The sequence below is a fragment of the Leopardus geoffroyi genome, chromosome C1 (genome assembly GCF_018350155.1).
Source record: "Leopardus geoffroyi isolate Oge1 chromosome C1, O.geoffroyi_Oge1_pat1.0, whole genome shotgun sequence".
In the NCBI taxonomy this organism is placed as follows: Eukaryota; Metazoa; Chordata; class Mammalia; order Carnivora; family Felidae; genus Leopardus; species Leopardus geoffroyi.
Window position 1 is genome coordinate 221569309 of NC_059328.1, and position 21321 is coordinate 221590629.

At 59.4% G+C, this 21321-nt stretch overlaps 2 protein-coding genes across 8 annotated transcripts in view; one reads left to right on the top strand and one right to left on the bottom strand.

Annotated features, from left to right (window-relative positions):
* The window catches only part of ANO7 (anoctamin 7), a 29194-nt gene extending 15639 nt beyond the window's left edge, over window positions 1–13555 (top strand). Inside the window, exons 11-24 of the mRNA XM_045482010.1 lie at window positions 297–393; window positions 1492–1635; window positions 1707–1844; window positions 2489–2587; window positions 2679–2781; window positions 3669–3780; window positions 4020–4074; window positions 5656–5753; window positions 6818–6963; window positions 8382–8587; window positions 8667–8809; window positions 12088–12178; window positions 12683–12802; window positions 12934–13555. Coding sequence (XP_045337966.1) covers window positions 297–393; window positions 1492–1635; window positions 1707–1844; window positions 2489–2587; window positions 2679–2781; window positions 3669–3780; window positions 4020–4074; window positions 5656–5753; window positions 6818–6963; window positions 8382–8587; window positions 8667–8809; window positions 12088–12178; window positions 12683–12802; window positions 12934–13050 — 1669 coding nt within the window. The 3' untranslated portion in view covers window positions 13051–13555. The remainder of the gene's footprint in view (window positions 1–296; window positions 394–1491; window positions 1636–1706; window positions 1845–2488; window positions 2588–2678; window positions 2782–3668; window positions 3781–4019; window positions 4075–5655; window positions 5754–6817; window positions 6964–8381; window positions 8588–8666; window positions 8810–12087; window positions 12179–12682; window positions 12803–12933) is intronic.
* Window positions 13556–13557: 2 nt separating this feature from the next.
* The window catches only part of LOC123599730 (high density lipoprotein binding protein), a 76472-nt gene continuing 68708 nt past the window's right edge, over window positions 13558–21321 (bottom strand). For all 7 annotated transcript variants that reach the window (XM_045482003.1, XM_045482004.1, XM_045482006.1 and 4 more), the window contains 7 exons: window positions 20528–20632; window positions 20217–20351; window positions 19118–19261; window positions 16953–17138; window positions 16363–16479; window positions 16021–16149; window positions 13558–15907 (listed from right to left, as the gene is read on the bottom strand). In XM_045482003.1, the coding sequence (XP_045337959.1) occupies window positions 15821–15907; window positions 16021–16149; window positions 16363–16479; window positions 16953–17138; window positions 19118–19261; window positions 20217–20351; window positions 20528–20632 (903 nt within the window). In that variant the 3' untranslated portion in view covers window positions 13558–15820. The remainder of the gene's footprint in view (window positions 15908–16020; window positions 16150–16362; window positions 16480–16952; window positions 17139–19117; window positions 19262–20216; window positions 20352–20527; window positions 20633–21321) is intronic.

Genomic DNA, 21321 nt, shown 5'->3' on the forward strand with positions numbered 1-21321 from the left:
TATTTTTGAGGGGGGAGGGGGGAGGGGCACAGAGAGGGGAACCGAGGTTCCAAAGGGGGCTCCGTGCTGACAGCACAGAGCCCAACACGGGGCTCAGACCCACGAACCGTGAGATCGTGACCTGAGCCAAAGTGGGACGCTTATCCGACTGAACCACCCAGGCGCCCCTTAAAGCTGCTTTTTAAAGAAATGCTGAGCCTGGCAAAGGCAGCCGGAGGGAGGCAGAGGGCAAGGGGGGGGGGCTGGCGGGAGCCTGCTCCCCTAGGGCTCCTGCAGCCTGTCCTTGTGCCCGGAAGGCAGGAGTTGTGTAGCAGCACCGACCACTTTGAGATGTGCCCGCTCTGCCTGGACTGCCCCTTCTGGCTGCTCTCCAGTGCCTGCACCCTGGTCCAGGTACGAGGGTGATGGGGGAGGGAAGGGTCCCGCCTGTCGGTAACAGCAGCTCTGGCACCGTTGAAGGCAGGCCCACCGTGGCAGCGTTCCAGCTGGAGCCGTGCCAGCTTTAGCTGCGTCGTGTTGTTGTGCGTAAGCAGCCAAGGTCGCCTGGAAGAGTCCCCGAGGCAGACAAACCCCGAAACGTCTGGGGCACAGACAGCCCGAGTGGGAGGCAGGAGGAGGGAGGCTCCTTGGGTCCCGGACCCTGTCCGCCCACACGTCAGCACCGCGCACTGCCTGGGCACATGGGCGGCCCTGTGGCCTTGCCTGCACGCCACCCACATTGGACCGGGCGCCCTGGTGCCCAGGATGGACCCGCAGACCAGACACACTTTTGGTACACCCCTGGGACCCCGTTGGAATCAGCTTCCTAGGGCTGCTGGCACAGGTGATCGTGCCGAGGGGCTTAAAACACCAGAACTGTTTTCTCACAGCTCTGGGGGCCCCAAGTCCAAGATCAGCGGCCGCAGGGTTTGGTTTCTTCTGGGGCGTCTGCTCCACGGCCCTCTCCTAGTGTGTGGGGCTGCAGGAGTCTTCGGTGTTGTTTGGCTTGCATCCCCCAACCTCTGTCCCCGTCTTTCCTGTTTCCCCTTCTTTTCCAAAGCTGTCACTGGGCTTAGGGGCCGTCCCGAGTGCTCCCACCCAGACGTCCTTACCTTAACTATATGCGCGAAGACCCTCATTCCAAATGAGGTTACGATCCGTGGTTCCAGGGGGACGTCACAGTTCAACCTATCACCATCCGCCCTCTGGCCCCCAAAACTTCACATCCATCCCGTGTGCCAAATACGCTCGCCCCAACCCAACGTCCCCCAAAGTCTCAGCCCGTAGCAGCGTTGAGGTGGAGTTGGACGTCCCGCGTCCCATTCCCTGAATCGCGGCGATCAGGGGCCACCCCGGGGCGACGCCCTCCCCGTCTGTGGGCCTGCGCGCGGAGAGACAAGCAGGACGACGGGCAGGCACAGGAGAGGTGTTGCCTTCCAAAGGGAGCACTCGGCGGGACGCAGGGCCCACGGGTCCCACGCGAGTCACGGCCGCGCCCGCCCGCCCCCGCAGGCCGGCCGGCTCTTCGACCACGGCGGCACCGTGTTCTTCAGCGTGTTCATGGCGCTGTGGGCCGTGCTGCTGCTGGAGTACTGGAAGCGCCAGAGCGCCACGCTGGCCTACCGCTGGGGCTGCTCGGACTACGAGGACATCGAGGTGGGTGCCCGGGGCCGGGGCCGCTCCTCCCCACGCGCGCGGGCCGCTGCCGAACGCGGGCTCCCTTCCAGGAGAGGCCACGGCCCCAGTTCGCCGCCTCGGCCCCCACGACGGCCCCGAACCCCGTCACCGGGGAGGACGAGCCCTACTTCCCGGAGAGGAGCCGCGTACGCCGCGTGCTGGCCGGCTCCACGGTGGTCGTGATGATGGTGAGGGAGCCCCTGCCACCCTGCCCGCCCCTCCCCATCGTGAGCCCTGTGGGGCACCTCTCGTCACCCCTTCTCCCCTTGAGGCTGGGAGCCCACGGCTTCTTCTGGGACCCACGAGACTCTCACGGCTCCCAGAAGGCCCCAGAAGGCCTTTGTGTGCCCGGGCTCCAGACAGGGGACCACGCCCGGGGCCACGCTAGGGCGTCCAGGCTGTAGGAGGCGGTGTGTGCCAGGTGGGGGCTCTGGGAAGGGTTCCCGTGGACGCAGGCCTGGGGCAGCCTTCAAGCGTGGGGGGAGCATCCAGCATGGGGGCCCACCCACCCCTGCTCTCCAGCCAGAGGGGCTTCCAGACAGGGCCACCTCCCTCTCCCTCCCCTTCCAAGGCATTAGCAATCCCCAGCGTTCGGTTGCTGAGGGCGCAGGGTGGGGGTAGGAGGGACGGCTCCGTAGCATCGAGGGCCCCGAGCGACGCACGGCGGCCTCTGGCCATCCACGTGGTGCCCACCCTCCATCCTGAATGACCTTCCTCCCCACCCTCCCCCTCTGCCCCCCAACTAGGACGGGCGGGGACCACAGCCAGCTCTAGAGGGCCCTGCAGTGCCAGGCCGCTGCACGGGGGCTCACGCACTTGCCTTGCCCCACAGGTGGCCGTGGTGGTCATGTGCCTTGTGTCTATCATCCTGTACCGGGCCATCATGGCCATCCTCGTGTCCAGGTCGAACAACACCCTCCTCGCAGCCTGGGTGAGCCTCCGCCGCCCGCTCCTGCTGGGTGGGGTGGAAGGCTCGGGACCACCCCTCCCGCGCTCCACTCTGACCCGCCAGCTCCCCTCAGGCCTCGCGCATCGCCAGCTTCACGGGGTCGGTGGTGAACCTGGTCTTCATCCTCGTCCTCTCCAAGATCTACGTGGCCCTGGCCCACATCCTGACGAGATGGGGTGAGTGGCCAAGGACGCTGGGCGCTGACCCTGGGACCCGCCCAGCCCTGCCGGCCAGAACTCGACTCTCTGTCCTACCTATGGGCCCTTCTGTCTGAGTGAGGCACCGACGGGGCATGTGGGCCCCTGCCCGGGGGCCTCACACATAGCACTGAGTGGGGCCTCCGTGGGCGGAGAACGGGAGACCCTCACAGCTGAGCTACCCCTCCGGGGCCCGGGACATACCCAGCCCCCTCCACTTTCCTGAGCCCCTTCCCTCTGCTCTGCCCTTCCTGCCCCTCTCTCCGTCCCCTCTCTGCCAGCCTCTCTCCTCCTTTCCCTGACCCCCATCTCCTAAGGACAAACGCTAATGAACCAGTCTGTCCGTTCCACACGAACTGCTTACCTGTTACCAGCCTGGTCTAAGAGAGGGACAGAGGACTCACCTGGGGACGGTGGTGTGGGGACAGCAGTGGGCAGGTGTCCAAGGAGAGGCTCCAGGTGTGGGGACAGCAGGGACGGGCTCTGTTGCCCCGAGTGTTTCTGCAACAGCAGGCCTCGTGCGTCCCCCTTTTCCAGCCACGGGTGTCCCCCTCCATTAACATTGTATGTCCCCAACCCCGGACACCTCCACCGCCCAGCCCCCAGGCTCTCTTCCGTCGCTCCAGCCCCTCGTGCCCACCTTGCGCACCGTGGTAACTCAGCGTCGGTACCACCTCCCTTCCCTTCCCCCAGCTCCTCCTCTGCCAATGCAACGTTTTTAAGTGACTTGGAAAATAGAAATTTAGGAGTGCCATACTCCACCCCATTCTTGAGTGAGTTTCCTTAAAACATCCGCCAATGCGACCTTCTCCTCCCTCCCTGGCTGGCCTCACGTGGGGGACTGAGCGAGGCCCCCTGTGCCGCAGAAATGCACCGCACGCAGACCAAGTTCGAGGACGCCTTCACCCTCAAGGTGTTCATCTTCCAGTTTGTCAACTTCTACTCCTCCCCCATCTACATCGCCTTCTTCAAGGGCAGGTCGGCACCGCTCCCTCCACTCTACCCTCCTGTTCCCCCCGGCGGGCACGGGACGCGGTCCAGACGCCCAGGGAAGGGGGCTGTTGGCCCAGGAGCCGAGGGTGGGACCGGGGCCAGTCCTGGCCTCGGGCCTCTGAGCAGACTCGGCTTCGGGCCCGCCTGGTGTTCCTCCTGTCAGGCGGGCGAGGGGGCAGCAGCCCCTCCTCACTCCTGGCCTCCGGGCCCCAATTCTCCTCCAGGTTTGTGGGATACCCGGGCAACTATCACACCTTATTTGGGGTCCGCAACGAGGAGGTGAGTGTGTGGGGGAGGCCAGCACCCGCCAACGGAGGCGGAGACCCTGGGGCGCGCCTCCTGAGTCTCCAGGGCCTCGGACCTTCCTGCCCCGCACGACCCCGCACGACCCCACACCACTTGCACGCCTGGTCACAGGTCCTGCTCGTGCCTCCTGTTCCCGTGTGGCTCGGTGCACACCTGAGCCGGGTTCCAGCCCTGGTGAAGGACCCGAACCACCGTGGGGGAGCGGGGCTGCAGGGGCCGGACACCCTCAGGGGCCCTCAGGGGCTCGGTGCCCGTGGCCAGGGCGGCCCTGGCCTCTCCCCGCGGCCAGCCCCAACCCCATGAGCACGGGCTGCCGCGAGAGCCAGGCGTGAGCCTGGTGGACGTGGAAGTGGGTTTGGTGCAGGACGAAGCATCGCCGTAGTGTGGGGTCCCCCAAGCAGACCCCAAGATAAAAACTCAGGTGCAAGCAATTGCTGTGAGGGGTGGGGGCGGGGCAGGAGAAGGGAGCGCGCCTGCATCTGAGGGAGGGGTCACTGCTCTGAGCCCCTGGGTGCGACTCTGTCCTGGACCTTCTGGGGCATGGGAGGAAATCTCCAAATGGCCCTCGTGCATCCGGTTCCTCACCAGGGCAAGGCCAAGCGCGCCCGAGCCCAGAGGCGCAGACAGCACGAGGGGCGTGCCTGGGACGGTCCACAGGTAGCTTCGGAGCTGGGTCAGGGGCCACGGGTGGTCCGATAGCTCCTGCTGAGCTCATCACCGAAAAGACCCGCTTCTCCTTTCTGAGAAAAAGAGGGTCTCCTTCCTTTCCACAGGGTTGGGCTGTGACCCAACCCAAGAGCTGACTGCAAAGTTGCCACCTCTGAGGGACACCCTCCATTTTCCATGAGATGGGAGGAGCTTCCTAGGGACAGGCAGCTGGGACCCCGACCTGGGGGCACGACTGTGCACGACACGCCGTATCAGTGAAGCAGCATTCAGTTGTCAGCGGGAAAAGTTCCCAACTCAAACTGGCTTAAGCAAAACAGGGAGTGCCACTGGCTCTGGTACCGAACACATTCGGGGCCCCGTGGGCTCAGGTATGGCTGGATCCAGGTGTCTAACCAGCGCCGAGCTGCTTTCCCCATCACTGGCGTGCACTCAGGCAGGTTCTCCTTACCTGGTGGGGGGGACCCTGCAGTTGGCCTGACACCCTCAAGCTCAGTACCCGTGGGCCGCCTCAGGAGCCCCTGTAAGAGCCCCAGCCCAACTGTCACTTGACTCGGGTCGCCAGTTCGTGGGGCCTACATCTTGAGTCCTCCCTGGAGGCACAGGTTAGGGTCAGCCCCACATAACCCACCTTTGTGCGGGTCCCCAAAGGAAAGCTGGGGTGCTATAGGGCAGCACCCCCATCATCTCTATGCACAGTCTGCCAGCTGGGTCTGGGGGAGACTGGGGGGTGGTCGCATGAGGTCGAGGAGAGGGAGGGACAGTCTCTGCAGTCCTGGGTGTGCTGTGGCATGTCTGAAAGGGAGGGGACGCCTTCGAGGCACAGAGAAGGGTGGCGGAGATGAGGCCGGTCCCTCCCAGAGCTAACCTGAAGCCTTGCTGCTGTAGTGTGCGGCCGGAGGCTGCCTCATCGAGCTGGCACAGGAGCTCCTGGTCATCATGGTGGGCAAGCAGATCATCAACAACGTGCAGGAGATTCTCGTCCCGTGAGCCACCCCACCCTGCCCTGGGCAGCAGCCAGGGGCCATGGGATCTGGGAGCGTCTGGGAGAGCAGCCCCTGGCCCAGCCCCAGCCCGGAAGAAGAGGGGGAGAAGACCACCTCGATGCCTCATCTGCAAGGGAGGGGGAGGGTGTGCCCCAGCCACCCGCCCCGTGTGGTGTGTGCTCGCCGGGCAGGCTCACGAAGGCCTCTGGCCCTGGGCCGGCTCTGGGGTGGCGGGGAGGCCTGGGTTCCCGGGCCCTGCCCCACCCGTGCTGGCCCATCAGGTGTGCAGCCCACTCTAGCTGGGCCGGGGCATTCTTTAGCATCCCCATTCTCGAGGCCAGCACCAGAGGGAGCAGCGAGAGGCCCCAGGCTTCAGGTGCCCTGACCAGGGACGACTGGGGTTCCATCTCCCCGGTGCCACCCCACTGGCACCACCGTGGCCCTCCTCAAGGCAACGGGGTGCCCCTCCCAGGCTGGAGCCGACCCGGACACCCTCCCGTCGGCCCCTGCACACCTGATCTTCCCCCGCTAGCTGACTCCCCTTAGCTGTGGGACCGTGACCAATCCACACCCCCCACACCCCTGGGTGTGGCCTTGCTTCTCTGGGCAGTTGGTGCCCTGAAGCTGAATGTGAGATTACAAGGGCAGCGTGTACCTCGGTGCCTGGCGGGGACAGGAGCTGGACACCTGACAGTGTGGCAGAGCAACAGACACACCCGCCCCCCCTCCCCGAATATGATAGAGCGACGCACACGTTTGCCCCCACTGGCACCGCGGTGTCCTTTGCCCCCTCCCGACCTTGACTTAGTGCTTGGAACCTCTCTGCAGTTCCCCAGGGCACTGTGGGGTGGGGGGTGGGGGCGGTCGGGGGAGGCGTTGCCCCTATGGCGGGGTGGGGTGGGGGGGGGGGTGTAGATGCTCTCAGCCAGTGAGTTCCACAAGATCTTCACCCCTGCCCTCCCTATGGCCCAGGCCCTCCTCCCCCTGCTGCCCCTCACCCACAGAGCAAGCGTGGCCAGGCCTGGGAGAACAAGGGCCATTTTCCTGGATGTCTCCTCCTCTAGGAAGCTACAGGGCTGGTGGCAGAAGTTCCGGCTGCGCTCCAAGAAGAGGAAGGCGGGGGTTTCTGAGGCGGTTGGCCAGGCACCTTGGGAGGCCGACTACGAGCTTCTGCCCTGTGAGGGTCTGTTCGACGAGTACCTCGAAATGGGTAGGAGCCATGTTAGCGGCCACGGCCACGGCCTCGGCCGGCACCAGGGACTTGGGGGGGGGGGGGGAGGGGCAGCCATACCCCGAGAGGGGCTCCAGCCTGTGTTCCTCTGGGTACATCTACCTTGAAAGATGATGTGGACGTGGGGACAGAGGGTCCCTGGTGGAGCTGGGCCTGCAAAGGTTCCGGAAGGGAGATTGTGGGGTTCGGAGAGGGGAGATCTTGAAGAAGGATGGCCGAGGGTGGGAAGGGACAGTGCCCTGGGCACGGGGGTTCAGAAGAGGGCCTGGGGGCAGTGGGTGGGGTGCTCCTTAATCTCCCCCCACCCTGGGAAGCATGGGCCAGGGCACATGGAGGGAGTGAGGAGAGGTGCACAAGAAACCCGGCCCTGGGGGCGGGAGGCGGTGGGCTCGAGGAGTTGATTTTCTCGAGAGCTTCTCGACGCCCACACTCTTCACTGGACCCTCAACTGTGCCCTAGCCAGGTGGTGCCCATGCCTGCGGCTCATTCCCCCACGTGGGGTGGAGCGCTTTCGGAGGGCAGGGGCCGTGTCTACTATGGGTAGTGGTCCCCTGCCCGTCCAGGGTCTTACCCAGAGACGAGGGAGGGGAAGCCATCACGGCACACTCCTACTCTAAAGCACTGCATCTGAACCCAACACATTGAGGTCTCCGGAAGCCAAAGCAAAACGAGTGACAGTGGTGACGTTCTTTGCATAAAAGGGAGCAGGACAGTTCTTGGAGAGTCATGCTTTTTCATAGCATGTGAGTGGGGTTGATGGACCTCATGTGTCCCTATTTCACTGGACAACAGGAAATGGGACCCAATGCTCTCCTTCAGGATTTCACATGAGACCCAGGAACCCCTTTCAGGAAGCTATGGTGGGGGTGGGGGTTGCACCCGGCTGGCTCAGTCTGTGGACCGTGACTCTTGATCTTGTGAGTTCGAGCCCCGGGTTGGATGTTGAGATGACTGAAAAATAAAAAACCTAAAAACAACAAAAGCCATTCCCTAAAGCTCCCCCCTCCAGAGGGGTGAATGGTGAAGTCGGCTCTGAAATCAGAAGGTTTCTGTTTCCATCGCTGCACGAGCCCTCAGGGTGTCTGAGCACCCAGGTTGGAGAGTTCCAGAGTCCCTGACCTCAGAGAGCCAGGGGAGGCCCAAGCTCGGCCAGAAACGCCTGCAGCGCTGTGGGAGCAGCCAGGGGAGAATTCCCGGGGGCGGGGGCTCTGCAGCTGAGTCTCAGATGAGCCCAGCAGGAACAGCAGGTGTCCCCAGAGCCTCCGGAGAGGAGGGCCTGCGAAAGGCTGGCGGGCGGGCAGTGGCACCCACTGGTGGCAGGCGCGGGTGGCTCTGCTCACCGGCCTGAGCGGGCGGACAGGGCTCACACAGTGCGGGCCGGGGGCCCTCGCCCACAGTGCTGCAGTTCGGCTTCGTCACCATCTTCGTGGCCGCGTGCCCGCTCGCGCCGCTCTTCGCGCTGCTCAACAACTGGGTGGAGGTCCGCCTGGACGCGCGCAAGTTCGTCTGCGAGCACCGGCGCCCGGTGGCCGAGCGCGCGCAGGACATCGGCATCTGGTCCCACATCCTGGCTGGCATCGCGCACCTGGCGGTCGTCAGCAACGTGAGCGCGCGGGCGGGGCGGGGCGGGGGCGCCGGGGCCGCGCGGACGGGCCCGCGCTGACCAGCCGCCCCGCGCCCAGGCCTTCCTGCTGGCCTTCGCGTCCGACTTCCTGCCGCGCGCCTACTACCGGTGGACCCGCGCCCCCGACCTGCGCGGCTTCGTCAACTTCACGCTGGCGCGCGCGCCGCCCGCCTTCGCCTCCGCGCACAACCGCACTTGCAGGTGGGGCCGGGGGCGGGGCCGGGGAGCCGGTGGGGGCGGGGCCCGGAGGCGCAGACCAGCGTCGGGGGCGGGGGCGGGGGCGGGGCGGGGGCGGGGACTGGGGTAGGGGTGAGGGGTGGGGAGGAGGTGAGAGCGCAGGCCGGCGTCTGGGGACACGGCGACCCAGGCCGACTTGGTAGGCAACACTGGGCCGCTGGGGAGGCGCCTGTTACTTCCATTGCCATTCCCTTCATGGGCATAGGTTTATTTCCCGTCTCTGTTTCTTCTCGGTTTTGGCAATTTCATTTGCAGAAAACTGTATTCCAGCTACTTATTTTATTTTTGTTATTTTTTAAAATGTTTATTATCTCTGAGAGAGAGAGGCAGAGCGCGAGCGGGGGAGGGAGATGCAGAATTCGAATGGGGCTCCAGGCTCTAAGCTGTCAGCACGGAGCCCGATGCTGGGTTGGAACTCATGAACCGCAAGGTCATGACCTGAGGCGAGGTTGGCACTTAACCGTGAGCCACCCAGGCGTCCCTATTCCAACTACTTTTAAAAACAGAATGACACAAACTTGTTCATAGTATTCTACGATGATTTGCTTAAGCTCTGTTTTGGTAGTTATCTCATTTTCTTTCCAGATAGTTTTCTTTCCTCTTAAAAAGTCAATCTTCTGAACTTGACATCATAGCTGATTTGCTTTCAGTCTTTCATTAAAAAAAATTTTTTTTTAATGTTTATTTTTGAGAGAGAGAGAGCATGAGCGGGGGAGGAGCAAAGACAGGGGGAGACACAGAATCCAAAGCAGGCTCCAGTCCCTGAGCGGTCGGCACCAGAGCCTGATGCGGGGCTTGAACCCACGAACCGTGAGATCGTGACCTGAGCTGAAGTCGGACACTTAACCAACTAAGCCACCCAAGTGCCCTTTTCTGTCTTTCATTTTAATAAACGTATTTATGTCTATAAGTTTACTTGACCCTACCCCTTAAAAGCCTCATTTCGTTGATAATACCTGTCCCTTCACTTCTGAATCTCTTAACTGCAGTTGTTATCCCCCTACTTATCTATGAATTATTTAGAAAAGTTCCCCAGTGTGGAGGGTTTTGTTGTTGTTGTTGTTGTTCTACTTATAAAAAACCATTCTGGTTTAACTGCTTGGTGATCAGAGAACCTGAAGAGTCCATATGATACAAATCTCTTAACATTTGTTGTTTTCCTTTATGATCTGCTCACTTGATTTTTGCTGGTTCAAGTGAACTTGAATCTTGTATTATCTGTTTTAAAGTAAGGCTGTCTATAAACCTCTGAGGTAAGGCTTCTTAACTTTCTTGTTTGGATTTTTTCTGCACCCCCCACCTCGCTGCGTTATCAGATTCTGATACAGGTGAAGTGAAAATCTTTCCAGGAATGTAGAGTTATCAGTTTCTTCATGTAGTTCTGTCACATCTTGCTTTATGTATCGTGAGGTTCTTAGTTGCATAAGTTCTTATTTGTGATCTCTTCTTAGTGGATACTTACTTTTTCCATTCATTTTTTTTTCCTTTTTCTTCTTCTCTTGCTTTCTGGTGAATGACTAGAATTTTTTTTCTTTACGCTCATTTAAAACTGATGGTGTATATTTTTATTCTTTGAGAGATTATCCTTACATTTTTAGCATACATTCTTAACTATATAAACTTTCCTATCAGACTAAAGGAATTCACATGCTTTATCGCCTATTTAGCACCCACCACTCCATCTTATTATTGTTATACAGAGTTTTAGTATTAAAAAATAAAAACATTTCTAGTCATTTGTTAATCATGTCTATGTTTTAGTAGCTTCTATGGCTACAGGGCTTTCTTTCGCTTTGCCTTCCCTCTGAATTCACTTTCATTCTTGCAGAAGTACATCCTTGACTAGCGCTTTCGGGAATGGTGTGTAGTTGGCAAACCCTTTTGTATGTTGCCTTTTATATCGGAAAATATCTCTTTGTCCTTCCAATAGCAGGTATACAGTTCTCCATTGAGCTATCTTCCCTTAGCTCTTTGGGACTATTACTCTCTTGTGGAAAGCTTTGGTAAGCATAGAAGGTTTTCCTCATCTTCCTTGACTTGTGTTACTGATAGGTCTCTGCCATCGTAGAGTTTATTTAAAAGTTTCTCACTGGAAATCAGTTACGTGCTTTTGATCTGAAAGGTGATGTCTTTCTTTAGTTCTGGAAACCTCTCCATTTCGGTTTCTTTTTTTTTCTTCTTTTAATGTTTATTTTTGAGAGAGAGAAAAGTGTGAGCAGTGGAGGGACAGAGAGAGAGGGAGACACAGGATCCGGAGCAGGCTCCAGGCTCTGAGCTGTCAGCCCAGAGCCCACTGTGGGGTTCAAACTCATGAACCGTGAAACCTTGACCTGAGCTGATCAGACATTTACCCGACTGAGCCACCCAGGCGCCCCATGGAAACCTCTCCATCTCATTTTTCAAACAGAGCTGCTCTAACTTTTCTTTGCATTCATTCTCCGCTTCTGGAACTGCTATGTTGGAGCATCTCTGTTCTCCCTTCACGTCCCAAGGGCACGGATACATTTTGCAATCTTTTGGCTCTCTGTGTTGCATTCAGGGTGATTTCATATAATCGTCTCCAAGTTCCCAGTCTTTCTTCTGTTGTGTCTAGTTAGGCCACTTATAGTTTATTACATGCATTGAGGATTTTTCCTTCAGTAACTTTTTTTAATGTTCAAGAATTGTTTCTTTTTCTACAAAGTTGGCCCTAATACTGCTTTCCATGGAGTGTAGCATGGCAGTTTATGTCAAAACGGAATGCCGAATCTAACCGGAAATACAGGAAGTTGTCAAAGGATGACAAGATGACAAACTGGAAATAGCAAGCAAAACTTACCAGCTTATTCTAGCCAGGGAGAGCCATGCTGGACAGGTGTCTGGGCACAGCTGACTGATCTCCGAATGGCAGGTTTTCACAGTGTTGACGAGGTTGACATCACCGGCGGAAGCAGATTCATCATATTATCACATCCATGACATTAACAGGGCATTTGCCACTCTGGGGCCCAGTGCAGGCTGTAGGGAATGGGACAATCCAGCCCATCCATCCCTTTGGAACCCCGGAACCCCAAGAATTAAAGCCGAAGGCACTGTTTACTACCGTTTAGGAATATTCCCTCCTTCAGGCACTCTCAGGCAAGCCAGGCCCAGAACTACACGATCAGGGAAGGAGAAAGTAGAGAAGCTAAGAAGGGCCCCTGCCAGCTCCTCAGCTGACCCTCAGCCCCAGCTCCCCACACTGAGTTCCGTGTCTCCTGCAGGTATCAGGCTTTCAGGGAAGATGATGGGCAGTATTCTCCAACATACTGGAATCTTCTGGCCATCCGCCTGGCCTTCGTCATAGTGTTTGAGGTTAGCCAAGTTCCTAGTTCCCGTTGGCTCCCCCGACTGGCTCTCTTGGCCTTGGCAGGACACCCACCCCTCCCCCAGGATGCTTTGCCTAATCCCACCATGTGGGTGTGTGTGTGTGTGTGTGTGTGTGTGTGGGTGGGGGTAGGGGTGGGGAGGTGTGCAACCAAGCTACTACCCGGTCACAGGGCCACTCTCCTGTGCACTGTCATTTCCCCGTCTTGAAAACTTTGTCAACCCCTGCCTGGCCTAGGTTGTGTGGATACTGAACTGCTCTGGGCACTGCTGGGTCCGGGGAGGCTCCACAGGCCGTGAGACCTGGGGCAGGTCTCCGGAGCGGTGGCTTCTGCCTCCAGGGCTTCCCTTTCCTGCACTGCTCCTCTCCAGCTCAGCTCACACCTGGGGAGCAGGTGTGCACCCCTGGCCCCATTAAGGCCACCGCCGCAGGCGTCTGTCTTACCGAGGGGTGGGCGCCCTCCCACTGCTCGTACTGTGTCCTGCCCCCAGCATGTGGTGTTCTCCATCGGCCGGATCCTCGACCTCCTGGTACCCGACATTCCTGAGTCCGTGGAGGTCAAGGTGAAGCGAGAGTACTACCTCGCCAAGCAGGCGCTGGCTGAGAATGAGGTGAGCCCTTCTGCCCCCCGCTTTACCTTCCCTCATCCACCGGCGGCACGGTGCCCGGCCGAGCACTCTACCCTGGCCTGTGACAGGGTAGCCAGTCCAATCACCCCTCCTGTACCCTTCCCTGGAGACAGGCTCTCTCTGGAACAAACGGAGCAAAGGACAACTACTCCCAGAGCTCAGAGAGGAGTTTGGGCCCACAGCCTACACTGCCAGGAGGTGGCCAGGCCTCACAAGTCCCTTCTCTCTGAGGTCACGGGGGTCACCCCAAGCCAGCAGTCCCACCTGGAGGTGAGGGACTCTGCTGCCCCGGAGATGTCAAAGGCTCACTGCCCTCAGAGGCCACAGCCCACCTTCTGCCCCTTCTTGGCCCAGAGCTGTGGTGCCCTCGGTGACCCTGGGCCTCTGCTCATGAGCCCTAGCCCCTCAGGTGCCGGCTGCCGCCCCCCCTCCCCCCAAACCCCCTGCCCGCAGCAGCACCTGGAGCTTCCCTGCCACCTCCCTCCCAGCCCCCAGGGCAGGTGGCCCCGTACCAGAGATGCTGGCCCCGACACTGTGGCTCAGGGCCCTCCCCACCCCCAGCTCTCTGCATGCAGGGCACAGCTCTATCTCCCATGTGCCACCGGGAGAATCGCACTGGAGACTAGAACTATCTATGGGTCCCTAGTTATCACTCAAAAGCATGTTGAAGACACCCCTGGTTCCACAGGACCGAGAACCGACATGCCGCATGATAAAACGAGTTCTAGCACACTACATCTGGTTTTGGGTTTTATTTTAGAATTTATAAAATTCCAGTGTCATCCATATTCATAAGCCTTTACACATGTTTGCATATAATCTCCAGATTCCAAAATTAAGGCCAAGGGACGGATCATAGCTATGGAAACACATAATATGGAAGACATTCAACAAAGGAAATGGACACGCACACCCCACCCTGCCCAGGGCTGCCCCAGCAGCAGGGGCGGCCACAGGAGACCAGGCCTGGGCAGGGCCACCAACAGTCTTTACCAACAACAACCAAAAACAGAGCACGCAAGATCCCACAGTTCAGGGGAAGGGGGGATTCGTATCTACAACATTTAGCGATAAATGCAGATGTGCAAAAACTTGTGAAAATTTAAAATTTACGTTTGGGGAAGGGCGGGGGACGTCGAAGGATGCCGTAGAAAAGATGAAGGGCAAAGAGGGCTGGGCAGACGCCGAGGGAGCCAGAGGGGCAGGCAGAGGGAAACAAGACGGCCCACGGGAAAGGCTCCAAACCTCATGCAGGTGGAGAGGCGGAGGGGCCCGCCCTTCCCAATCAGGCTCCCCGAGAGGGGAGGGGGTGCCTCCCCTTCCTCCGTCTCCTCACAGGCCTACTCTGGGGACACCCAGGCCGCCTGCTGAGGTGGGTGCTCTCTCCTACCCCCGTGGCTCGCTCCCACAGATGGGCACGCTGGAGGCTGCCGTGGCAGACGGAAAGCTGGCAGGGGCAGCCAAAGGTACACTTGGGTCGAGCAATTCTCAGTCTACTTAGAATTTCAGAGTCTGGAGACCACCGGGCTTGAGCTACTGAGTGGAGAGTGAAGGACGGGGGTGCAGGGGCGGCGCAGGGTGTGCGCCAGACACGAGCTGGCCCCCAGGAACTCCAGTATCCCAGGTGGGGTAACCCGACAGGGCCCCATCACCTCCGTGCGGGCAGAGGCAGAGATGGGGAGGCCAGGGGGCCGACACAAAGGGCCATCCTCGTTCCCTCACGATGCGACACACGGGCGCCTCTGTACCGCCCGGGGCCACCTCTCCTCTCCAGAGCTGACCTTCAACAGTCCGCTGGGGGGCAGGGCACGTTGTGGTCGGGCCAAGGCCCGTGGTCTGACACCCACAGTCACCCAGCACACACCTGAGAAAGAGCGGACCCTCCCTCACCAGCACCGGGTCCTCCGGTCCAGGCCAAGCGACCACCTCTCTCTGCCCCAGGACCACGATGCCTGCCTCTCTGAGACAGCTCCCGGGGGCTCACACGCAGCATCCGAGCGTGCGTCAGAGGACAGCCTGGCTGAGCCCCAGCACCGGCTTCCCGCCCCCAGGGCTGCAGCAGACACGCCACCACCAGAAACATCTACACCGAGAGGCTGAGCGCCAGGGTGGCACCACCCTAAGCACGAGAGCAGCCACACTGGCTCTGAGGTAGAAAGGAGGACGCTGGACACCTGGCCTGGGGCGAGGGGGCCACAGAGGAGCGGCTAGTCTCTACTGCCACTCTGCGGGCCGCCCCTCTCCCTGTCCCCATGTCTCTCAGGCCACACCAGGCCACCACGACAGCCACGGCTGGCCCAGACGGAGACACGCGGCCCTGCCTTTGGGGTTTGCTCACCACGCTTGGGGGCGGAGACACTTGGGTGCTTTCAGACCCCAACACATGTGAGGCCAAGACAGCCCAAGAACCCAGTCACCCTGCTGCCTCTCGGTCCCCTCTGGCTCCACCACGGCTCTCCTTTGGGCCCAGGCACTCCCAGTGTGCAAACTGGGTCTCCCTCACCACTCTGTGGTCTGGGCCAAGTGGGCTTTTGGCAGCTGGAAGGTGGACTGCATTCTGTAAGGAGGGTCTGGATGGCAGGCAAAGGGAGGAAAGGAGGTGGGAAAGGAAGAGGGCAAACATTTTGGCTTTTATAAAGTCAAGGAAATTTATTTCCTGAGGTCATGACACAGGAAGTAGACTCCGCCACAGCTGTGGAGCTCTCCTAGCGGAGGCCAGAGCCTTACGGACATGCTGAATGAGCCAGGACGCTTATGGGGAAATGTCCAATTACCTCGGTTAGTGTTCACGACAGTGGAGAGCCGTCCCAGAGCGAAGGTGTCAGGGAGCAGATCCTGAGCGCACGCGGGGTGCTGGCGCGCCTGGCTTCACTGCGAGACCTCGGGGAGGGGGAAGCGTCAACAATTTATAGAGGCTCCAGCCGCCGGGTCAGATTGAGACAAACCATGTGTTGGTGGGGTTTGGGTCAGCAGGCTGGAGAGATTTCTGCTTTTCGATCATTATCGCTTGGGGCCCCATGGCAGGGTCTTGGGGGCCACCTGAGCCCCAAAACTGGGAAATTCTTCAGAGCTGCTCATGTCAGGAGCCTGTAGGGGGGAGAGGGCACAGCCTCAATAAGAGGTCCCGCGTGAGCTGCTTCCCAGCGAGAGGCGAGTGCCGGGGGCGCCCCCACCTCCAACGGCGGGCCTAACTGTCTGACCTTCTCGCTGCTGCTGGCGGTCCAGGGAGCGTCCCGTACCACAAAGCCCTTGGATGGCGCCTTGGACTCCTCGTGGGCTGGCGGCTTCATGTACACCTGCAACGCCTCGCTGTCGACCACGTCAGCCAGCTGTGGGCACAGGTGGGGGCGTCAGTCTGCAGCAGGCACACACGACGACCACGCTTGCCTTGTCTCAAGTGTTTAGGGCTCGCTTAGGGGGACACCCTGCAACCGGCGTGCCTCTGGGAGCGGACGCACATACATGGCCTTGCTGCTGCCCCAGGCCGGTTAGTGGCAGGCAGGGTGCCCCAGGCACAGGCCTGCTGCCCACCCATGACTCACGTATTCCTCCTCTAGGTTGAGAATGTGGTCGATGGCCTCCTCCACGTTCTCTGGGAGCCCCGTCACAGTGACGCAGTTGGGATCTGGGGCCCCACTCTGCGGGAAACGAATGTCCACCTGGAAAGACAGCACATGCGGCCGCTGAGGTGTCTGAGGACACTCCATCTGGAGTCTCTGGACCAAAGGGTCATGGTCATGTGTGGCTGAGAATGGTGGACCTCTAGGAAAGTTTTCCCAAATTAACCTTGTGTTCAGGAGCCAAGGTCCTGTATGTCAGAGCTAACACATCACGACAGTACAGGACCCTGCCGCACCGAGGGAATGCCGTCTCCTCCAGGCCAGTGTGGGACGCTGACCGACGGTGTCGCGTATACGCAGCTGGGACCTCCACATGACCTCACCAACTCAGGGACGGGCACCAGAGCCTCAGAAGTCTCCCGTTCCAGACCCCTAGGGCGGTCAGCAGCCGAGGCAGGAGACCTGTGGTCCCAGGCACTCACTCCCCCGACAGCGTGGGACCACACACCCCACTGCACCCACCATGCCTCCAGGACTACACGGCACCCTTCGTGGTGGGGCTGGGGACCCACCTTGAATTCATCCATTATTTTGCGGATGGCTTTTCCACGGGCACCAATGATGCGGGCGTGAACACGGTGGTCCAGTGGGACGTCCTCAGAAACCATCTGTTCAAGCTCACCCACGATTTTCAATATAGCGTCCCGGGCGGCTTCTGTATTCTTTTCATACCCTGTGATGGTTATTTGGTCCTGGGGCTAAGAAAGGAGAGCGCAGTCAGAAGAGGGGATGCCCCTAGAGACCCCAGGCTGGGAGCCTCAAGCCAGCAGATGCGGCTCCACGAGGCGGCAAGAGGCAGTGCTGGCGGAGTGAGGCAGACCTCAGCTTGGGGGGAAACACTGACCGCTCAGGAGAGAAAGAAGATGGGGGAGACCGCCAGAAGCTGATTTAAAACAGGTCAATGATGCCCATTAGCTCCTGCGCCCCCGCCTCCCCCCAGACGTGTACGGGAAAAGAAAGGACACGTGGCCACAGAGATGGCTGCAGGCGAGGAGGGTGCTGCGTCAGAGACCACACAGGGCACGGGAAGGTCACCTCGGGCCCTGCATCTGGAGGCGTCTCGCTGGAGACAGACCCGCCTGGAGAGAAGGGGCGGGACAGTGCGGCTGCACTGCACAGCCCCAGCACGCCCCTGCGCAGGACTTCCCTCCAACAGCACACGTGGACGGGTGACAGCACCACGCACGCACAGTGCGAGCAGAGCCAACACAGGACTCAAAGCGAAACGACGACAAAAAAGAAGAAAAAAATCACACACGTAAGCTACGTCCTTTAAGACAAAGGAAAAGTTACACCCACGGAAGAATGGAACAACAGAAAGGACCAGAGAACAAAACACCTGGAAACAAAGGAGCGGACACTTCGAGATCTTCCCAGAGGAGAAAGAGGCCAGAATGAGCCAGGCGGAAGCAGAGCAGCAGCAGGCCCCACGGTGGCGGTGGAGGGGTGGGGGGCGGCAGGCTGTGCCTAGAACCTGCCTGGCGGAGTCCAGAACCCACCAGCAGCCGCGAGCGCTGTGCCAAATGCAGACACAGAACAGACTGCAAACGGAAGCATAATTCTCACAGGAAAATGCTGCGTATCAAAATCACATGGCCACCCAATCCTACTCGGCTCTGAAACTCTAGCCCGAGTGGTTTGAACCCTAAACAATGACTAAAAAAGTCACGTTTCCTTGGGAAAATGAAAGAAAATAGAAGGTAGTGAAGGTGCGGAGTTTAAAGGAGCTCAATTCTCAGGATTCAACATCAAAAATTAAAGTTAAAGGGACGCCTGGCTGGCTCAGTCAGAAGAGCAGGCAACTCTTGACCTCAGGGTCATGAGTTCAAGCCCCACGTTGGGCATAGAACTCACTGAAACAGAACAAAAACCACAAATTAGCATAAGAAAGATCAGGAGCATAAACATGTTTGTTAGAAACGCAGCGGGAACAGAAGGATGCACCCAGGGAAGGTCAGGACCAGGCAGGAGGCGCAGAGGAGAGGTGGGGGCTCCAGAGAGAGCCCTGTAGGCCTGCCTGCCTTTCTGAACTCAGGTTAAGTGCGTGGCTTATAGACTCGGGCTGAGCAGAGGAGGAAGGTGCAGAAACAGGCAGTCTGCCACAGCACGGGAACACGGGGCTGAAAAGGCCAGAGTCTGCAGAGGCATGTTGGGATTTGCTGACCAGAAGGTTCTAGAGAACCATTTCTGGGTTCTTGGCTGTGTACCATGGCCAGAGATGCAGGCAGAGACCAAGGCTCCCACACTGGGCAGTGCTATGCTGGAAGGGAGCCCTGATGGGAGCGGAGAGGAAGCCGGGCTGGGGTGTGATAGGCAGGGGGAGGGTGCCCTCTGAAGGACCGCACCTGTGGGTACAGATGCGAAGAAGGACTCAGCCGGAGCCAAAGCTTGCCTACCACGAACAACCAGGCGGGCGTGGGAGAAATGTTCCGCACTCACGTGGCAGCCAAGCACAGGGAGACCTCGCCCAGCTGGCACAGACCGAGATGGGGCCCCGAAGCCCAAGGCAAAAACTCAGACCCTCAGAGACCTGCCCCTCTGCGCTCTACCCTCCCCGCCCACCTGGGCAGGCCCTATGCTTGCCCGCTCACGGCTCCCAGGTCAGGGTGAGGGTACGAGAGTCCACCTGCCCCAAAGCGTTCCAGCCACAGAGTCTGACCCAAGCAGGCATTCTTACCTGGTTCCCGTCATCCTTATCGGGAAACTGGATGTTCACGTCATGTTCCAAGCGGATCTGAGTAATCACTGCCCCTTTCCTCCCAATAATTTTGGGATGGTATTTGGGGTCCACAGTGACGCTCAGCTTAAAGCTCCTTAAAGCCTGCAGGTGAGACAAGGGTGGAGTTCGGGCTTGACCTTCACCACATGCAGCCACATGTCAACCCTACTCTGTCCTCGACCCCAAAGATCTCCTCAGTGACAAAAGCAAGATACACTTTCCCGTTAGCCTCTGTGCACTGCCAGCTGGAGGGCTGACCCGGAACGAGTGTGTACCCCCCTCACAAGAGCACCGTTCAGGCGCTGACAAGACTGGCACCATGCGTGGTGGGCTCTGAGCTGGCTCTCCAGTGAATTCCATGGGGACGTGATGAGGAAGCGTAAACACGTCCTGGGGTCTTTAAAGCCTGGGGTATGAAAGCAGGCCAGAAGGAAGAGGCGGCACGAGACTGCTGAAGGACGGCCGGCCTGGGACATCTACGGCCAGAGGCTAGACCACAGGAACCAGGCTCCAGAGGTCTGCGGACCCTTCGCATCAAGACTCCAGAAAGTCCTCCTCCTCATGGGAAGCCCGTTCCCTACAGAATCTCTAGCAGGGCTTCAGAGCCTGTAACACCCAGCCTTGCCGTGCGCTTAGGAAGCCCTTCGGATGCCAGCTCTCCAAAGCAGGGAGATGGGTCCCCAAACCTACTCAAAGCAGGGCAGCTCCGGAGAGAAGGTCCGCATGGGCCTGCTGACACCCACCCTGGGCCACACCACTCACATTCGGGGTTCTTTTCCAGCAATAGCTCCCAGGCCTCTCCAACCTTACCTTACCTATCGGGTTGGAGACACCACACGTGGCAGGGTTACTTTGAAAAAAAAAAGTGCTAATTAACGGGAAATCTAACTCTGCCCCTGTTACACTGAAGAGAAAAGTGCCATGCTCATAACGCTGTGTCTGATGGAAGGCTCCCCGGGTGGCCAGGTCCCCCTGCAGCCATGTGGCTGAACCGCCTGCAGTGTGGCCGGGGACCGTGGCTCTGGAGGACACCCCTGCGGGCCCGGCTGACACCCACTCGGTCCTCCTGCTCAGCCTGCAGCTCCTTCACTCGCTCCAGCAGCCCAGCCTTGGCCCGGTCCAGATTCGCGGCGAGGCCAGTGATGGCGATGACGTCAGACTGTAGTTCTGGTGCCGGCACGTGGATGTTCACCTGCAGGGGACACAGATCTGATACCGGCGGGGGTCCCGCACAAGAACCGGGGACGGAGCACTGCTACGGGGCACGACCAGGATGAGGCGCACTGCCGAGGGGCTGAGCCGCCAGGGGCCCGTGGGAGGGCTCGCCCCCAACACTGGCTCCTGGGGAAAGACTGCAAATCCCAGTACCTCAAACTCATCCATCATCTTCCGGATCCCGCTCCCCTTCTGCCCGATGATGTACCGGTGAAGGTCAAAGGGCACCTCCACTTCGATGGTGACGGGAACCAGTGCCTGCAGAGAAGACAGGGTCGGGCCTGACAGCAGCTGGCAGGGAGCCAGTGACCCTGTGAGAATTACAGGGCGCTTCCTGGAACCTTCTATGATGTTCTGCCTCAACTGAGAACTTCACCCAGACTTTTAACTCAACAGAAAACACAGGAAGAGAATCCAGAACCCAGTTTTAAGGTTAACGCCACCAGAGCAAACTTTCTGGCCCTCACCCCAAGCCTATGCCCTTAACCGTGGCAAACCTCTTACAGAAACAAAACAAATCCAGGAAAAACAGAGCAACTGGAGAGAGACCGGTGGGGCTCAGGGACAGAAGCTGGCCTCACTGACATCAGGAACAGACTGTAGCCAAGCCTGCGTGGGTTGCTGGGTTAACAGCGGGGGACATGGGCTCCCCTGCTCTCTCTCTACGCTAGCCCCTGACCACCTCTCCACAACCCCTTCACTTCCACATTCCACTGTTTTTAAGCACCACCTGACACATGACCTGTTTCTGCTTCTTGTCTGTCCACTCCACCTAAGCACTAATCTGCACACCGTGGAACACAGCATTTAGAGCAGCGCCCAACAGGGAGGTGGCTCTCAGGTAGGTGCCCCCCACACAAAAGACTCCTCCTCACAGACCTGAGATGGCAGTGGTTATCACTAGGCCACAGAGGCTACAGATCACGTCGACGCTGCTGTCACTGAAG